General features: G+C 31.8%; 1 protein-coding gene and 1 non-coding gene across 2 annotated transcripts; one reads left to right on the top strand and one right to left on the bottom strand.

The window, feature by feature from the left end:
* The first annotated feature begins 949 nt into the window (after positions 1-949).
* On the top strand, positions 950-2493 carry LOC149571928 (uncharacterized). The gene is made up of 3 exons (XM_089815749.1): positions 950-1399; positions 2255-2332; positions 2443-2493. The coding sequence occupies exons 1-3, from the start codon at positions 950-952 to the stop codon at positions 2491-2493; spliced, it is 579 nt and encodes a 192-aa protein (XP_089671875.1).
* A 9364-nt stretch (positions 2494-11857) lies between these two features.
* Positions 11858-11929, bottom strand: TRNAD-AUC (transfer RNA aspartic acid (anticodon AUC)). Its single transcript has one exon. It is a non-coding gene; the product is annotated as a tRNA-Asp (tRNA).
* Between the last annotated feature and the right edge of the window lie 6600 nt (positions 11930-18529).

Raw genomic sequence — 18529 nt, forward strand, 5'->3', positions numbered from 1 at the left:
CTAGTAAAAATGAACTTAACTAATGAGAAAATGGAAATAAAACAATCAAAATTCACTTTAATAGAAAAATGTAGAAGAAACTTAATTTAAATGATTGTTACACAATTTCCGAAACTTAAACTAATACACAAAATGCAACCAATAAATTAAATTAAGTCTCCTGCCTTAAGGCAAGGACTAACAATGCATGCATGCTGAATAACTACTGAATCTTCTCACCTGGATTTTATTGCTGGCCGGGGAGGGAAAAAAACAGCTAGAAAATCTGATCACACTGTTAAAAACCTGGGATGAAATGCGTCCGTCTGTATAAATGTGGTCCTTTGGATCTTCATCTGCGTGTCCAGGATACTAACGAGCCAAAATTTTTGGCTCTATATTTGAATTCTTCCCATAATTAGGACGCTATATTTCCGCTGTCAATACTTTTTAACATTTAATGTGGTTATCTTTTGGCGAAGCTTAGCTAGACACTTGAGCAGTCGTAGCATCCTAGCCGACATTTATTTTTCGGTTTCCTTGATTTTATATCAGGGAAGATGTCACCATTTGTGAGTTAAGTCGATGGTTGAAGTTCTGTTGAGTAAATTTCATTTAGTTGTGGTCGGAAAGCTTGCTGGGCGGGTAAAATCTGATTTTGATGGTTTTGAGGCGAATGAATTTGTTAGAAATCGTCATGAAATATTGACAGGAAGAAAACATTTTGGAGTTCGTAGAATTTGGTATTTGGCGTAGAGAATGGAGGATTTGGAGAGCTTTTGTTCGCTTTTTGGCTGTAAACATTGGGATTGAGGGCTTTCTTGGGCAACCTGTATAAATTCCCGAGTTTTCGCTTCCTGCCTACGGATTCACGATTTTTAACATCGATTTTACTTTTTCTATAAGGATTTGAGAGTTTTGGTTTTTGCTTTAAGAAATCTGAGTGATCTTGCTGTTTATGTAAATGGAGATGACGACAACAAAGAACCCAATTTCTGGTGGTGGGTTTTTTCTATGGGGAACAGAGGACGAGAAGGTTATGAAGAGTAAATCAACCATTTGTGTGGACAGACTTGCTGCGGGAATAATCCTCCATTCCCGACAAGAACAGTGTGATCAAATGCCCTATTCCCCACAAGAACAGTGTGATAAAGAGATAATACTGCCCTCAAATAACAGCTTTCATTCCTTGCCACCTACTACAGAAATAAGTCATATAATGCGCACCAGGAAAAACAATAATACACAGGGAAGGAACACAATGCAAGACAAGCCCTTGACTGTGGAGACTTTTGTGTGGCCAAAATTCAGCCCACGCCTATCTCTACGAGAGAAAGAGGAAGACTTCCTCGCGATAAAGGGCTCAAAGTTGCCAATGAAACCCAAAAAGCGTCTCAAGCGTATCCGGAATGAAATACATGTCAGTGTTCATCTTATGCTTTTCTTTTCTTGTATTTTTATATTTTATCATTTAGTTGCCTTTGGATATGATTGTATAACTTTTTATTATTTTGAAAGAATACATGACCCATTATCAAGAATGTTTAGAGAATGTCAGAATAAGGCAGTACATGTGAGTGTTTATCTTGTGGTTTTCTTATCTTGTACTTTCATATTTCATCCGAATCCATATTGTAAATTAATGCTTTCTGAACTAAATTGTGCTCAAGTTTTTTGAATCACTTGTATGCAACCTCACCCTCAGTACCCTTCTTTACTACAGTTGCAATATATATGTTAGCACTACAAGTAAGATCAAGGGTTTGGCAGCAATCTACGCCTTGATTGTTTTTCTTTTCATTCCTTGTATGTTTAGTTCTAACTGTATAATTTTCTCTTGCCTTTAATTTTCAAGGGATTATAATTATTTCTGGTATTGTCCTAGATTTTGAAAATTTCTAAGGTTGCTTGTTTCATTTATATTTATCCAATCAATCTTAGTTGAATTCATCCTGAGAAATTGCTTTAAAATCCTTTCTATAATACACCGTTTAAAGCTGTATTATGAAAAAGTTTTAGACATCTTTTAAACTTTTGTCTATAACCCATCTTTTTAGGGAAATTTAATTGTGCTTTGAAGTTGAAATAAATACTACGTAGTATTTTCATATGGACAGGAACCACTATGGATCTTTCTAGATTGTCAGGCAACCCTTTTATTTGGAATGATCTTGCACTGAGTGAAGGCCATGGTGGACTTTTATTGACCATTAAAGATATCTGTTGTCATTAGTGAAACACTTACATATATTGTAAATCACATGCTTGTTTTCAGGATGTTTGTCCTGGTTTTTGGCTTGGCACTGTTTCTGAAGAACGGTATGCAGTCAGGGAAAATAAATACACAAAAAAGGTAATTTTTTCAGTTAATTCATCTGCAGTTTCTTATTTAGCGGAGGCCAATTTTGTTAGACAACTTTTTTCTGTTTCTTGCCCTGAACAATGCAAGTGTGGTTGATACAGAGAGCACGAGGTTTGAAAGCAATGCAAGGAGTAGGCAGGGACTTGGCATAAGCAGATTGTTCCATCTCGAGTGCCCTAGAATAAATGGTCTGTTCAATGCAAATTGTACTTCTAAAGGGTGTCTACCTTATTGGTTTTTAAGGTGAAACTGAGGTCACAATTCAATTTGTCTTGATGACCGGAAATTTCAAACCAAGCGGATAAATTTTGAGGAACTCTTGATTAGTTTGCAATGTATGTGAAATCAAAAGAAATGAATAGAATTCCTTATTTGTTTTGACACATTGTAGTTGTTTCAATCTTCTAGAATTCTGCATAAGGTTGCATTTGTATTAATTTTTACTTCTATAAACTTTCTCAGTATTACTAATTCTTCATACCAATCTGGGTAATTTCTTTAGAACTTGTTCCTCTTAATTCAGTTCTAGTGTCCTTTTCCAATGTGAGAGCATCGACAGACTATAAACTATTAAATGGATATAATAAGTGACTGAAATGAATTCTATGTTAACAACTAATTAAGATGCTGGTGAGGGTTTATTCGTCTGCACAAATAGTCATTTTTATTGATGAACATGAGATGATCAAACCTTTCATAATCACAATAAACTGGTTAAAGGTCATCTCTTGTAGATGCTTGCTTTCTTTCATACTTAACGAAATGAATTGGAGCTTTTCTTGCCAATTAATGAAGCAGCTGAATCACATTTTGATACACGTATGATGCTTCAGTGCAATGTCAAAGGCAGTTTGAATGCTTGAGTTGTTTAATACCCATTGAAGTCCATATTAGCATGTCCATAGTTTTGGGTGTCGGTGATAACTAGAGTGTATCATAATCATATGGGTCATTCACATGTTTGAGCATGTAGTTTTCATTTGTACAATAAGAGGTATTAAATTGGTCCATTTAGCTGATCGACTTAACAGAACATGACTTCAACAATATGAAAATCTCTCCAAAGATGATAATAAACATTACCTTGACAAATTCTAACAAGTAATTCTAGAATGATGAATCAAATTCTAAGAGAACCATTAGGAATGCACATGCTATAAGTATGGAAGTGATTGTAGCCTTAATGCTAGAAAAGGCTTAAAAAGGAATAAGAAAGTTGGTAGGAAAGCCATCCTAGAAAACACCGAGAGGAATCCCAACAAAGATCAATAACCTAAAGCAGCATTATAATAAACATTCACAAAGTCATTCACTTAAGATTTACAAATTTACGAATTTAGAACTCAACTATAACTCAGCTAAAACTTACAAATTTCATGAATCAGTTTGAAAACTAGTTGGAATGAACACCATATCTTAGCAATGCACAAAGTTTGTATGCCTTTTGTGGATGTCAGAATGTAAACTCTAGGCAACAAAATTTGTGGGAGATGTTGCAGGGTTCACACCCTACAGGCTCGCAGCCAGTGCAGGTGCATCTGTGGGTGCGCACCCTGCCCTGTTGGTGTGCTAGAGTGTGCAGACTTGCACAATTCTGTGATTACTTCAACAATGTTTCTGGTTACTGTTAGTCTTTATTGGAGATGTATACACAGCCTATGTGCAGTGGTGCAAATCAAAGAACAATTGGACTTCAGTGATAATGACACTATTGGAAACTAATAAACTCTGTGACGATGCAACCGGTAAATTTTTCCACAGAATAAAACTTACAAAAGTAATTTAAATACGGCAATGCTAAACATAATTAAAATAAAAGAACATGTGAATCAATAGTATCAAAGAATGTAAGCTGTAAACATGATGACAATTTTTTGTTAGTTTTATACAAATGTTAACTATATCCACATGGTTTTGTTGATAATTCTTTTGATGATCGATGAACATTAAATTATGTTTCATGATTTACATTTTGTAATTCAGTAATTTTAATGATTTTCATTGGAATCCCAAAAATAAACATATATGATATCATTCATATGATTGATATCACTTAATAAAAAATCAACTATCAACTAGAATTTAAAATTTATCCCTGATATTTAACCTGGATCAATGATTGCATATAATATTATGAAATGATCTAGTTTTACAATTCTATATATTTCTCTTGGTATATATATATATATATATATATACACACACGTGTACTCATATGCACCCAACCCTTGAATTGTTTTTTAACGTACCCATGTACTGATTCGTGTACTCACCCAAACTAGTAACCTAGGTTATTGTCCACAGATACCCTCAACAATCCAAGATCTCTTGCATAAATATTAAACTAAATATGCAAGTATTCAATAGCTGAAGAAGCAATCATGCCCATTGATTGAGCTTAATCCAGTGGACTAAGAAAATAAGCGGCTTAATCTCTATCTTTCATTATCCTTCATGAGGACTGTTTAGTTGATGCTTTGCCTCTTCTTGCTTGGCTAAATTGCAGACATATTTATTTGAAAGTATATTGGCCATATATATGCAACTTTCATCCAAACTGGTAAACTTAGGTTATTGTCCACAGATACCCTCAACAATCCAAGATCTCTTACACAATTATTAAGCTTATATTGGTCGATGTAGATAAATATGCAAGTATTCAATATCTAAAGAAGCAATTGTGACCGTTGATTGAGCTTAATCCAGTGGACGAAGAAAATAAGCTGCTTAATCTGTATGTTTCATATCCTTCATGAGGACTGTTTAGTTATTCTTTGCCTCTTCTTGCTAGGTTGGCCAGGTTACAGACGTATTTATTTCACAGTATATTGGCCATATATATGCAACTTTCATCTTTATTTCAAACCACATAATCCCAATTAATTGATCTCCTTAATGAGGTTGTCTTAAGATAAGAATGGCCTCTAAACAAAAGTGGATAGTTGATCATCTGTTATTACATCATTGCTCCACTGCTACAAAGAATTTATTCTCCAAGGCATTAGAAGTTGAAGTCCTTCATATATTGAAGATTTATGTTACAACATAATGGCCAAATTATAGCATTTAGCTGCTGCTCTTGAGGATTTTAGAACAGATATAACTTTATCAAACACCATGTAACCTTGGCATATAAAACTCAAGTATATTTTTCATTGATCCAAATATCTAACCACATGATATTCCAGCCTCCTCTGCCACAGGCAAAAAATGCTTCAATATTTCCAAAGCATATCACCCGTTGAATTCTACAATTCCTGGAGAACTATAGAGGGTTTAACAAGGGTTTTATGGGCTATTGATGATGTCTGGATTACCCAATTTTATGTCCTAATCCTTCCATTGAACTAGGAAAAAAAGTGGTCATTTCAGTATCTTCAGTTTTTGAACAGAAATTTGGTGATTCCACAGATCTTTTAAATGGAAACACAGATCCGGTAAGGTGCAGAGGGCATACCATGTGGAAACTGGATTATGGAGAACTTTGAAGATGGGAGGAAGGTATGTATGAGGCATTTGAACATGCCATGCATCTCTTTGTTTGCCCTGCAACATGATCTGCATTGGTATAAAGCTCAGATTAATAGGGTATTGATTTTGTGCCAGGCATTGAAGCTCCAACAGCAGCAACACAGAACCTCTAAAGTTCTCATGCAATGTGGATGGGAAAACTTTTACCACATTAGACTCGAGATAATCTAACATTCAGGAGAACTATGAAACTATTTAAGTTCAGGGACTAAAATAGGTCAACAACTACTCCCAGATGTAAAAAGTGCAATCAATGGAGATGATCTCTTGATTTATACTAATTCGATTGATTCCTTGCTTAATCTTATCTTGATGAATGTAGTTAGGCTAGAAATGTTACAAAACATTAGACATGATATGAATGCAAATGTAACCTTGATGATCAATTAACACCTTCAGTTCTTCCAAAATTATTGTACTTAATGTTGCTATACAAATTTTATATAAATTTTAAGAGCATTGTCATCTAGTGTCTCTAGCTTAAACAATCCAACTCCTTGTCTAACCTAATATCCCATCTTTCACTTTCCTTTCAACAGCATTATCTAAGCTAGTTTCTACTTCCTCCACTCCTATTCCTTGTTGGATTCATGTTCTTAAGTGTTCTATTGCTGCTTCATCTCATCACAGGTTGTATCATCCTTACATCACACCTCCCTCCAAAAGAGAAGGAACAATGATTGAGAGGATTTAATCAACAAGTTGCAAGGAGTAAAACCAAGGGGGGAAAGTAGTCGGAGAGTCATTGAGTCTTAGTTGTATACAAGAAGAGTTCTAGGAAGAGTAAGGCAGAAAAAATGCCCAAGGAGTTGAGAAAAGAGGTGCCAAAATGAAGGGAATTGGATGTGAGTGGGCTGGAGAAGGTGAAGAGAAGCCACGAGGTTGATTGGGCAATGTGGTAAGAGAAGAGGTTCTATGAGTGAGAAATACGAGGAGCAGGAACATGTGTGTGATGAGTGAGTAGGTCATGTGCAGGTATAGAGGTCATCTGAAGGAGATGGGATAAGAGTCTGTGTACAACCAAGGATCTGAGTGCACATGTATGTGGGTGTGAATAGGAGAAACACATGTTCTTATATCTAAAGAAAGAAACATTTTACATGTAACAAAATTATTCTTTATGTTTGTTATTCAGTGGTGTCCAACATGTGTGATAAGATGCATGAAGTGTAGCTCTCTATTGTTCTGTGTATTTACTGCAAGTTGGTTAGTATTCTCAATGTGTAGATTATCATAGGCACGAGTTGCTAAAAAACCCCGGTTTACTTTCTATGTACTGTGCATGAATTTCTTCTGGTTTCAAGATAAGATGCAACTTAAGTCAAATAGTATCATAGTACCTGATAGAGTTCACTCTCATTCGACTGGTATCAAAATATGGTACAACTCTAGGTTTGAGTAAGAGTGAGAGCGAGTCCTTCAAAGTCCAGGTCACGAGTTAAGAGGAAAACTCATCTTTATGTATGCAACATAGCCAAGATGCTACCAAGGAGAGTAACAAAAGTTATTTTTTTCAATTTTGAAGCAATCTTGAAATCCCTGCGGGAGACTAAAGCAAGGTTATAGGCCCTATGGATGACAAGAAATAAAGCTAAGGATGTGCACAAACTGTGCCAATAAAAGGGAGAAAAAGGGCCAAATAATGGAAGACGTTTATAATAAAAGAAAATAAGTAGGTGGAGATGTTACGTGGGTATACTAAAAATGGAGCACTTCACCATGTGTAGCCCAAGAAAAACCATGTAGATGGTGGGGAATGAACACAGTTCTCATGTATACTAACAAGGAGAATGCAACCCGTAAATTATAGAATCTTGAGGGGATAACCATGGAGAATCTAGGTAAGGAGTTGCAAGTAGGCACAACTTAGGTACTAGTAGACACAACTCAAGTTCTCCATGTAGGTGTAGCAAAGGAGTAGTCCATGTGTGAGGTTGTAAAGGTGATATAGGACATCATTAAGGAGCTACAAGGAATTGTAGTTTTAGAAGTAAGTGTAACAAAATGGTATAGAGAAGATGATGCATAGTAATTGCAATACAATTTGGTGAAACAAAAGTGTATAGGGAGGATGTTGTGTAGAAGAGGTTACAAGTAGATGTAGCAGAAAATGAATGTAGCCACAAAGTTACAAGGGAAGATGATATAGTTGTAGAGATGTTGGTAGTGGGATTAAAAGAAAACAGTAAAGAGGTTTTGAGTTGAGGTAGTGTAAGATGATAGAGTGGTTTGCTAGGAGTTGTGGAAGAACAAGTAGTTTGCGTACCAGATGCTGCAACATGCAACCAAGTTGTTACAAGAGAATGTAACTAAGGTGAATTGATAGGATGTCGCAGGTGTAATGTTGCAAGTAGAGGTATCAAGTAGCAAGGATCTTCTAGATTAGTAGGTAAAGCACAAAAATGTGCATGATGTGGGGTGAAAGATGCAAGTAAAATTTAAGGAGGTTAAAGAAGAGGAGAGGATGATAGAGTCAAAGGAGTTCATCATGAGCATAGAATTGAGCCCACAGGAGGAGAAGCTCACACTTGAGGAGGAGGATTTTTTATACACAATTCTGGAAGAACATATGAATAAAGAAGACTGCATTGGGAGAGGAGAGGGGAGAAAGTGGAGCTGGATGGCTAGTAGTGGATAAGAACCTGCAAAAAGACGAGGAAAGAAAAGAAAGGGAGGAACAATTCTAGGAAAATATTCTATAGACTAGCAGAGGATGTTGATTCCAATGAGGTGTCAAAAGAGGAAGAAACTAAAGAGGCCTCTAAACAGTCATAAAAAGGTGCTTACATATTTTATTACCTAATACACATGATTTAGTAGCATCATGGGTCTTAATAATTGACATGAAATAGAGGAACGAAGTTGATTGTTTATAAGATTTCTTGCACTTGCAAACAAAGATGGTTTCCACCTGCAATCATTAATGCTTTTCATTTACACCATTGGTGAAGGAGCTACCAGAGTGTAGAGGCACTTGTAGCAAAGGTGGTTTCGTGCATCCAAGGGACATGTGGCAAAGAAGAGTGTGGGCATTGAATTGCTTGAAGCAACAAAAAGTCATAGTTGAAGACGATGATACTTGTAGCCATTAGAGTTTTTCCTTGAAGAAGGAAATGAGATATCAGGAATATGAAAACTTGTCGCTACAAGTGTTTAGATTTGAAAAGGCAACATGAGAAGGGAGCGATGATGTCCTAGTTACATAAACAATAAGATGATACATTGAGAGTTCATTTATATTGAGGATGAAGATGCAAGTCTGACGAGGGTTTATATTATTTAATGGAGAGTGCATGGTTGCTAGAGTACTAATGGTCAAACAAGAAGGGGTTGTAAGATGAGAAGGTGAGGATGAGAGTAGTGGCTATTGAGGTTGATGTAGATAGAATTTGATGTGTTGTAGTAGGATGTATATTGGCGGCATTGTTGTGCTGTGCACAAAGGGATCAAGGAAGAGACCAAATAGCTGCAAGGAGTTGGAGAAGACAATGTAAGAGTAGTGATAGAGGGGTCACAATGGAGCAATGGTATGGTATCTAAGACCATGATTTAGTGGTAAAATGGTTGAAGTGACGGCATGAAGAGTTTCTTGGGGAAAGGGATGATGGTAGTAAAGATGGTTGCAAATGTTTAGGGAAAAAATAGAGGCCATGAATGATACAGATAGAGATTTATTGCTAATATGAAAGAGGTGGCAAGGATAGTGAAGAGGTTGCAAATGTGTGTATTAATTGTGCAAGGGAGAAATGTAGGATAGATATGGCAATGAATTGGAAGGAGTCATTGAGGGGATTGATGTACTCTTTCAATATTTATTAGAAGCCTAAGTGTGCAGAATAATGATAATGTGACATGTCAAGGAGATCTAGATAGAATGTTGGCGGTTATATACTGATGGCATGATAAAAGAGAATGAGGAGGTAGATGAGTTTGAATGCTCAAGAATTTTGGTAGGATCAAAGGAAGAGATGTGCAGAAGGCATTAAAGAGTATGCGAGAATTTAGAAGATGACAAAGAACTGAGGTGAGTTTGTTAATTAAAAGCCAAAGAAGGGAGTTCGACAAGGCCCCTAGGATTGAGTGTTGTAAAAAAGGAGTAGCAATTGAAAGGAGTTACCAATTTGACGCGCTAAATAATAGGAAAGTTATGAGGAAGCTGATGGGGATTAGATATAGGCAACGCAGAGAGTTGCATACAGTAGAGGCCCATAAGTAGATGATAATGCCCAAGGAGCTAAGAAAAGACATGCACAGAGGGAAGAGGCTGTAAGCAAGATGAAGTGGGTGAAGAGCATGCACAAGATCGACTGGGTAGTGTGGCAAGAGAAAAATGTTGTATGTGTGAGTAACAATGGAAGAAAAGTTGCATGTGAGAAATGAGTGGTCATGTGTCAGTGGCAAGGTTATGTGGGAGGAAGAGTTCAAAGAAATGGAGGGAGAGGTGTATGTATAACTGAGGAGTTGAGTATGCATTATGAGATGCGAACAAGGGAAGCACAAGTTCTTGCATGTGAAAAACATACCATATGCAAAATGAGTCTTGTGTTCATTATTCAATGTTGTCCAATTGGTGTGATAGGGTGCATTAATAGTATGTCTCCATTGTTGTGTATATTTTGTTGTAGCTTAAGTGACAGTGTTAGGGTGTAGGTTGTCATAGCTATCAATTGCTGCAGTTGGACTAAAATCAAATGGATAACCCTGATTTGCTTTCACGTAGAGCATGTGGAATTCTCATGGGGTTTAGGAAGTGTGCAGCTTGCATCAAGTTGTATCAAGCACTTAGGAAAGTGCAACTGCCATCACACTATTGCCTTGATTTCAGCTTTCACATTTTTCAGTTCTGTTACATTTTTAAAATTTTTAAGAATTTTCTTGGTGTTTCATGAGGCTTTCATTTTTCAGCAACCATTGTTTATGTAAGCTTTGGAAGTTATGCATACATCCACTGTTGCCTTGTAATAAAAATGCACTGCAAGGAGTAACTTATAGAGGCCGAAAATAATCCATTATATTTATTTTTAAATTTCAAATTTCTAGAAATCATTGTTATTGGCAGAAATGTTCTCTTGTATCAAAATTCCATTCTGTTAATAACTCAGTGGACTAAAAGGAAAGCCATAAATATTGAATTTAGTTGATTTATTTTCCTATAATAGTTATTTTGTGGAAGATTCAAAATGATGTTTTTGATTAGGTAAGTAGGGCTTCAAAGGATCCAAAACTTGTACAAAGAGGGATACATTGTGAAGCACAAACAGACAACAAAAAAAACTTAAACATCATGATTTTTGTAGAGACAATTCCATTACTTCTGGCAGAGACATTTATCTTTTTTCCTTCCTCAAGATTAAAATTCTAAAAATATTGTGTTTGTATTCCACAAATGGTTGCAGGAGTCCTCTTGCGAGGGGACCATAAAAAATTCATATTAGAAAAGCACTGGAGCCAACAATCGAACTTTCCTCTCTAGAACCCGATTTTGTCCTCATATTTTTTTGCCACAATATTTATCTATTTCTATTTCACATTTGTGCAACTGAAAAAAACTTATTCGTGAAAAATCATCTGGAAAACAATATTTGTATCTTCATGCCATTTATAATAATTTCAAGCTATAGCGTAACGATACAATTTGCAGCTACTTCTTGTGCACTATACAGAGCTCATCATCTACATGAAAAATAAGAGCATAAAATGCACCAAAATCAATAATAAATTTAATTTTACTCTCTTAAAAATTTAGATGCACGAACCACAGAAACACTTAGTAGAACAATACACCCTTTGTTAATAAAAATATTGTAAAAGCATCCAAATTTGTTACAGATGTACTCACAACCAAATTCAGTCTCTGCATGGCGGCTGCAAATCTCAGGAACACTTGCATCCTTCGAAAGTAAAAGGTTAAAAAGAGCGTGCATGCACAGTGTTCTCAATTTCCTGAAAGTGAGAGAAACAGTTCGGAAAATTAAAATTTAAATACGCCGTTGCCGGGGATCGAACCCGGGTCACCCGCGTGATAGGCGGGAATACTCACCACTATACTACAACGACTCACCATTTCAGTTTAAGCTGCTGCAAAATCTAGGACGGGAAGATTTAAAGGTCAAATCTCCTCGCGATTACTTATTTTTATGTGACAGAAAAAGAGCTTAGAAATTAAGACGACTCTACAGAGGGAAGATTTTCGCAGCATTGAACAGCTTGAAAATTGGTATCTTTTTGTTTGAAACCTCCTTCCTCGATTTTCGCTCTGCCCTTATTTTATTTGGATGCTATTTATTCTCTAATTCTTTAGGCTTTTGTGCCGCTCAAATAATTTACGCATCAACCATTCTTTCAAGTTTCCACAATTGACATAATATATCTTAGATTATATTATATAATTCTTCAAACTTTTGTTACGAGAGTGGTGTTAGTGGTCTTAATATGATAGTTTTAATAAATGTAATAATTTAAATGTTATCCTTGTCAAATTATCTATATTTTCAAAGAAGCAAAGTTCAATTATCTTTAAATATTTATAATAGTAATATATTGAATTAATAATTAAAACATCTATTTAATTTAGAAATGTGACTTTCAATTATACCAATCATGTCGCAATCAATTCTATGCTACAAACTTGCATATTCACACTAAATATGATGTTCCTTTTTCTATTGCCTACATTTCTTTTTTAAATCGAATACAAATAATTTACACACTAAAATTAGAAAGACTATTATAGTCGATAGGCTATTTGTGAGAACTTTGTTTCCGGAATTGAATTTTTGATGGAAAAGTTATTAGTTGGCCGAAAAATTTTCAATTTGACTAGAAAATTGCAAAACCTTCCTATTAATTATTTAGCGGCCAATTTTATCTCACTCTAGTTTTAACTCTTGTTTTCATCTTTATTAGTTGTTATCTCCACTTTTCATCTTTATTAGTTGTTTTCATCTTTATTAGTTTTTATATTAGTTTAATTTTTTCTTTAAATATTGTTTTTTAGTTTTTATAATTTATTTAGTCAATAGAATATTTGTTAGACATTTTTTTTTCGTATTTATCTTATCAATTTTTCATAATAGATTTTTTGATAGATTTTTTAAATGATTTTTTTTCAGATAAATTTAATTTAAATAAATAATATATATTAATCTATTTAAAAGATTTTAGTAAATATTATGTTATAATTTAAATTGAAAATTATTAATAATCTAATTTGTCCACATAAGATTATATTTTAAATATTCACTTTTAACTATTGTTTTCTTTTCTTATTTATTTAAAATAAGTTACTTTGATCTTCACATTAGCTTATGTTTGATTTCTATTTATTTAACTTTTGATTTTTTTAAATGATTTAGGTTTTAGTTTTTAAATTATTTTTTTATATTCGTTTAGTTTTTGCTTTAAATATTGTTTCAGTTTCTATAATTTATTTAGTCAATAAAATATTTGTTAGAGAAATCATTATTTTTTCATATTTTTTTTTGTATTTCTCTTATTAATTTTTCGTAATAGAACTTTTCATAGGTTTTTTTAAAATGATTATTTTTCCATATTTGATAAATTAAATTAAATTGTAAAATCTTGAAATTATTGAACATGTCTCTTGAGCAATATTCAAATTTCTTAAATATTGTAAATTCTATATCTATGTTTTAATCTTCAACTTTTTAATTTTTGTATTTTCATTTAAATAAAATTATATTTACATGATTTAATGTTCATTCTACATTTTTCTCTTAAATCTCATCTTCTATCGGTGCACTCATTGCATGTACAAAAGCATGTGACTGCTAGTAATGGTTGTTGTGAATTGATTTCGAGTATGTTATGTCAATTCATGTGCTTGTTTGTGATAGTTAAGGACATTCACTTATTAATGGAGATCATCAAAATGGTTTGATTGAGGAGATGATCCTATTATCCAACATATTCTACAAAAAACATTTTCTAAGCATTTATGCTCGTTGCGATAAGCAAGAACAAAAGAATAAATATTTAAGATAAGTGTATTGCATCATGTTTATCTTTTATCAATTTAAATCTACACACATGTTAGTTTATATCCACATGTGCTAAGGTTATATTGACATGCGTAAATTCGAATTAATGACAAGCTTCAAAAATCAAAGAGCTTCATCTAAGTTAACCCTTAAAATCTAGAATATTAGTGAATTAGAAATCAAGCTAAGTATTGTATTTTAATTTATCAAAATTTTAAGCTTTCTCATTGACCTAAGATGAGTTTCTTTATCATTGTGATCTAATGAAGATGATTTTTTTTTATCTGATCTAATTGCCTAGACAAGAGTAGTTTATATGGAAAAATTATTCCTACAATGCTTTTGTTCATTTATACTTTTGGGGAACCCAACCTATCTGGCACCTCTTATAGATTGTAACCTTAATAAATAAAAATGTCCTCCACCAATTTAAGCTTCTACTTGCATCACCATATTTAAATGTATTTTATTATACTTTCTCAAATTAGTGCTTCATAAATTTTATATTCTTTAACCGTTCATTATGTGACCTTTCCTCTAGAATTTTATTTTCAAATTTAATCATTTTTAAAAAAAAATTATAATCTAAGAATAATTTATAATTATTCATATTTTATTACTTGTATTCATTGTATTTTTTTTCTACCACAAATTACTTGAGACGTTATTCTTCCCTTGCGAAGTGCTTGTCCAAACCCTGACATGGCTACTTAATCAAGGATAAAAATAAGTGATGTATTTCTTTATGCTCAAGTTAAAAACCATTTTGAGAAACCTTGATGGTTAATACTTTGTGCTTATTCTTGGCTACAATTAGCTATTCTTGTACATAAGACATTAGTGTGTTCTTCGTTTTCCCTATATTATTCTTCAATAGAATTGGTACTTGGCTATTTTAATGGTGCATTCTCTAATCCTTGATCCTCTTTGAAGCCTTCAATTTCCACAGTTGTCCTTTCCATCACTATTACAACTCATATCATTATGCCTACCACTTCCATTCATACCCCTAATGGTCCCTCCACTTTTCCTTCCTCTAGCATTCCTTCCACATCATATCCTTCTGCATCTATACCTGTTAGTATTATTATAGACATATTATGGAACTCATACTATTGTGATCCAAATTTGCTTACATCTTCAAGTAATTTCTCCAACAAATCCTAATCAAGGATAAAGTATTTCATATTCATGCACATTATGTAACATGCATTTTCTATATTGGAATTTAAAAATTGAACATTATCACACATAATGTAGATGCCTATGTTATCTTAGGTTCAATTGTGTCATTTGAATGACTTAATTCAAATTAGTACATTCATAACCAATCAAACCTCTCTTATATTTTTATCTCTAAGCACACACGATAATATAATAGAAATGTTCACTTCTCAAAAATTGTATCTATTTTATGTAGCCTCATTCACCAAAGATACATCTCCAACACTCCTTGTATATTTAATTTCTATCAAAATGTAAAGATTATTTCACTCTTAGATATATTCTAGATTGACCATCCTTAAACATCACATAATAAGGAAGAAATAAAGCTTGAAAAAAGAAGGTCAATTTTGACTATTTAGCATTTTAGAATAGAAATCAAACCTTAATTTAGCTGATAGGCTATTTGTGGGAACTTTGTTCCAAAAATTTGATTTTTTGATGGAAAAGTTGTCAGTTGGACGGGAAAGTTGTTAGTTGGCTGGAAAAGTTGTCAGTTTGGCCGAAAAATTATAAATCCTTCCCGTTAATTATTTACTGGTCAATTTTTATCTCTCCACTTTTAACTCTTGTTTTAATATTTATTAGTTCTTATCTCCACTTTTAACTATTGTTTTTCATTTTTATTTATTTAAAAAATAATTACTTGTCTATTTATTTAACTTTTGATTTTTAAAATTGATTTAGATTATAATTTTTAAATTTTATTTATTTATTTATTTTTTTATATTAGTTTAGTTTTATGTTTAAATATTAATTTTTTCAGTTTCTATAATTTATTTAGTCAATAGAATATATATTTGTTAAGATATTACTATTTTTTCATATTACATTTTTCTATTTCTCTTATTAATAGACTTTTCGATGGGTTTTTGAAATGATTTTTTTTTCATATTTGATAAATTGAATTTAAATAAATAATATTTATTAATCTATTTAAAAGATTTTAGTAAATATTATGTTATTTTAATTTAAAATTATTAATAATCTATTTTTTCACATAAAATAATATTTTAAATCTCCACTTTTAATTATTGTTTTTCTTTTTCTATTTATTTAAAAAATAAATACTTGTGATCTCCACATAAGGTCATGTTGTGATATTTATTTATTTAACTTTTGATTTTTAAAATTGATTTAAGTTTTAGTTTATAAATTATTTTATTTTATTTTTAAAATTATTTTAGTTTTTCTTTAAATATTATTTTTTGTTTCTATAATTTATTTAATCAATAGAATATTTGTTATAGACATTATTTTTTCATATTATTTTTTCATTATAGATTCTTTGATGGAGTTTTTTAAAATAATTTTTTTCATATATGTTAAATTGAATTTAAATAAATAATATTTATTAATCTATTTAAAATATTTTAATAAATATTATGATATTTAAATTAAAAATTATTAATAATCTAATTTGTTCATATAAGATTATATTTAAAAATAATAATTTTATTATCTAGCACCTATCGACTGTTGCTAGTAGAAAAACATGCAAATGCTAGTTATAATTATATTTGATATAATTATAATTATTAATAATAGTATATTAATTTGAAAGCTTAATGTAATAGCATATGAAATAGTAATAATATGTGTAAACATATTATATGTTTATTAAGTTTAATATAATTTAATAGATACATATTATTATTACTATTCCATATACTATTACACTGAGCTTTCAAATTAATATGCTATTGTTAATAATTATTGAACTATTTAAAGTTAAGTATTAATGATGCATGATCATTATGCTCAAAAGGGTCAACATACAACTATGAAGATGATGTGAAGTAGATATTTATTCTAAGAATATTTTTTTCATTAATGTGTATTAATTTTTGTACCCCATTCAAAAGTTACTTTTTAAGACACATACAAATAGTGACACTCCCTTACTATTAGGTAACTTTTTTCCTAAAATCGATAAAGTTGTGATTCTTTCAAATATAGATTTCTAGCCCTAATGTGGCGATTGGTTATATTTGATTATGTTAAATATTTTGTATTTTATTAAATTTTGAAGTGACCTTAAATGCAAATTAGATACAAGTTCTTTTACTATACCATAACTTGTTTTATATTTATTTAAATTCAATTTTTGTTTTTTGGAAAGTGGACAACATTATCTATTGAGATTTTTTTAATAATTTTTTTATTTAGTTTATGGTGTAGTAAATTTTAAATATCAAAATTGATATACATTAAGATTCTTAACATCTTGTGTGTAAATTCTAAATATACCTTTTGATTATTATTTTTAGCTTCATTAAAATTAGTTTTTAACAAAAATAAATGAAATTAAAAAGTGAATTCACTTACTATTGCATAACTTTGTTGGTGGGTTCTTTAAGAATCTTTGAACTTTGACAATTATTATTATTTTGTTGGAAAGATGACATTATTTCCTATTGAGAATATACTTTTAAAACTTTTTTACTTAATTTACTATATTTTCATAAGCATTAAACATCAATTGGCATACAATAAAAACTTATGTTCATTAAAAGTAACATTATATTCTAATTATGTAACAAAAACATAATCATTGAAAAGTTCATTATGAGTAGAGCAATCTTGCATATAGATTTGTCAAGATTGTTGTTTTTGAGCCTTCAATCAAAGCTTTGAAGGATGGAAAATCTACATGAACAAGGTGACTTCAAGAGAGAGGCCCATAATAGGTTTAATTGAGCATAATTTGTGGCTAGAGGAGGTTTCATTAAACATAATTTGTGGCTTTAGTCAAACTACTGTGTGATCAAACATGAGTTGAACAATAGTTAAGTAACAATCAACTTCGAGGGAGAAAGTTTTATATCAACCAACCATGTTTTCTTGAAGCCTGTTAATTTTTAATAAAAAATATTAGTTTTATCTAAATATAATTTATTTTTCTCATTATTTTCAAAAAAAAATCAAAGTACTAAAATTCATATTTTCTGGTCTAGAATTTTCAAGTGCATGTTTTGGTGGAATATTTTCAAGTGTATTTTATTTTAAAGGAGATGGGAAATTAAGAAAAGGGAAAAAAAAGTCTCAACATAATTGGTCAACTAAAAGGGAATGAAAAAATTGTAACAAAGAATTACATGGTATTATAAAACTAAAACAAGTATGCACCTTTAATTTTATCTCTAGATTCTTCCCCTCTCTGTTAAGTTCTTTATGCTTGTTGATCTCCATATATCTTTTTCTATCTCTCTATCCTTCTTTAGGACCTCCTTCCCCTCTCTCCTTAAGTCTCTTTTTACTCTAATTGAATACATTGATATATTTTTAGTCTTTTTAGACCTCTCTCTATTTTTGGGTATTTATTCTCTCTCTCTCTCTCTCTCTCTCTCTCTATATATATATATATATATAGTTGGAAATATTATGATAGGCTAAGTTACTGAGAGGGGAGAGGTGAATTGAAGTAACTAAG

The sequence above is a fragment of the Cupressus sempervirens genome, chromosome 2, assembly GCF_028749045.1.
Source record: "Cupressus sempervirens isolate cs-2001-9-10 chromosome 2, ASM2874904v1, whole genome shotgun sequence".
Classification (NCBI taxonomy): Eukaryota; Viridiplantae; Streptophyta; class Pinopsida; order Cupressales; family Cupressaceae; genus Cupressus; species Cupressus sempervirens.

What these genes read in the sequence shown, in the direction of transcription:
- LOC149571928 (XM_089815749.1), top strand. Translation starts at nt 950, where the DNA reads ATGACGACAACAAAGAACCCAATTTCTGGTGGTGGGTTTTTTCTATGG. An exon ending in GTATCCGGAATGAAATACAT is followed by an intron (nt 1,400 to 2,254) that starts GTCAGTGTTCAT and finishes GCTTGTTTTCAG; the next exon opens with GATGTTTGTCCTGGTTTTTG. An exon ending in AAAATAAATACACAAAAAAG is followed by an intron (nt 2,333 to 2,442) that starts GTAATTTTTTCA and finishes TGGTTGATACAG; the next exon opens with AGAGCACGAGGTTTGAAAGC.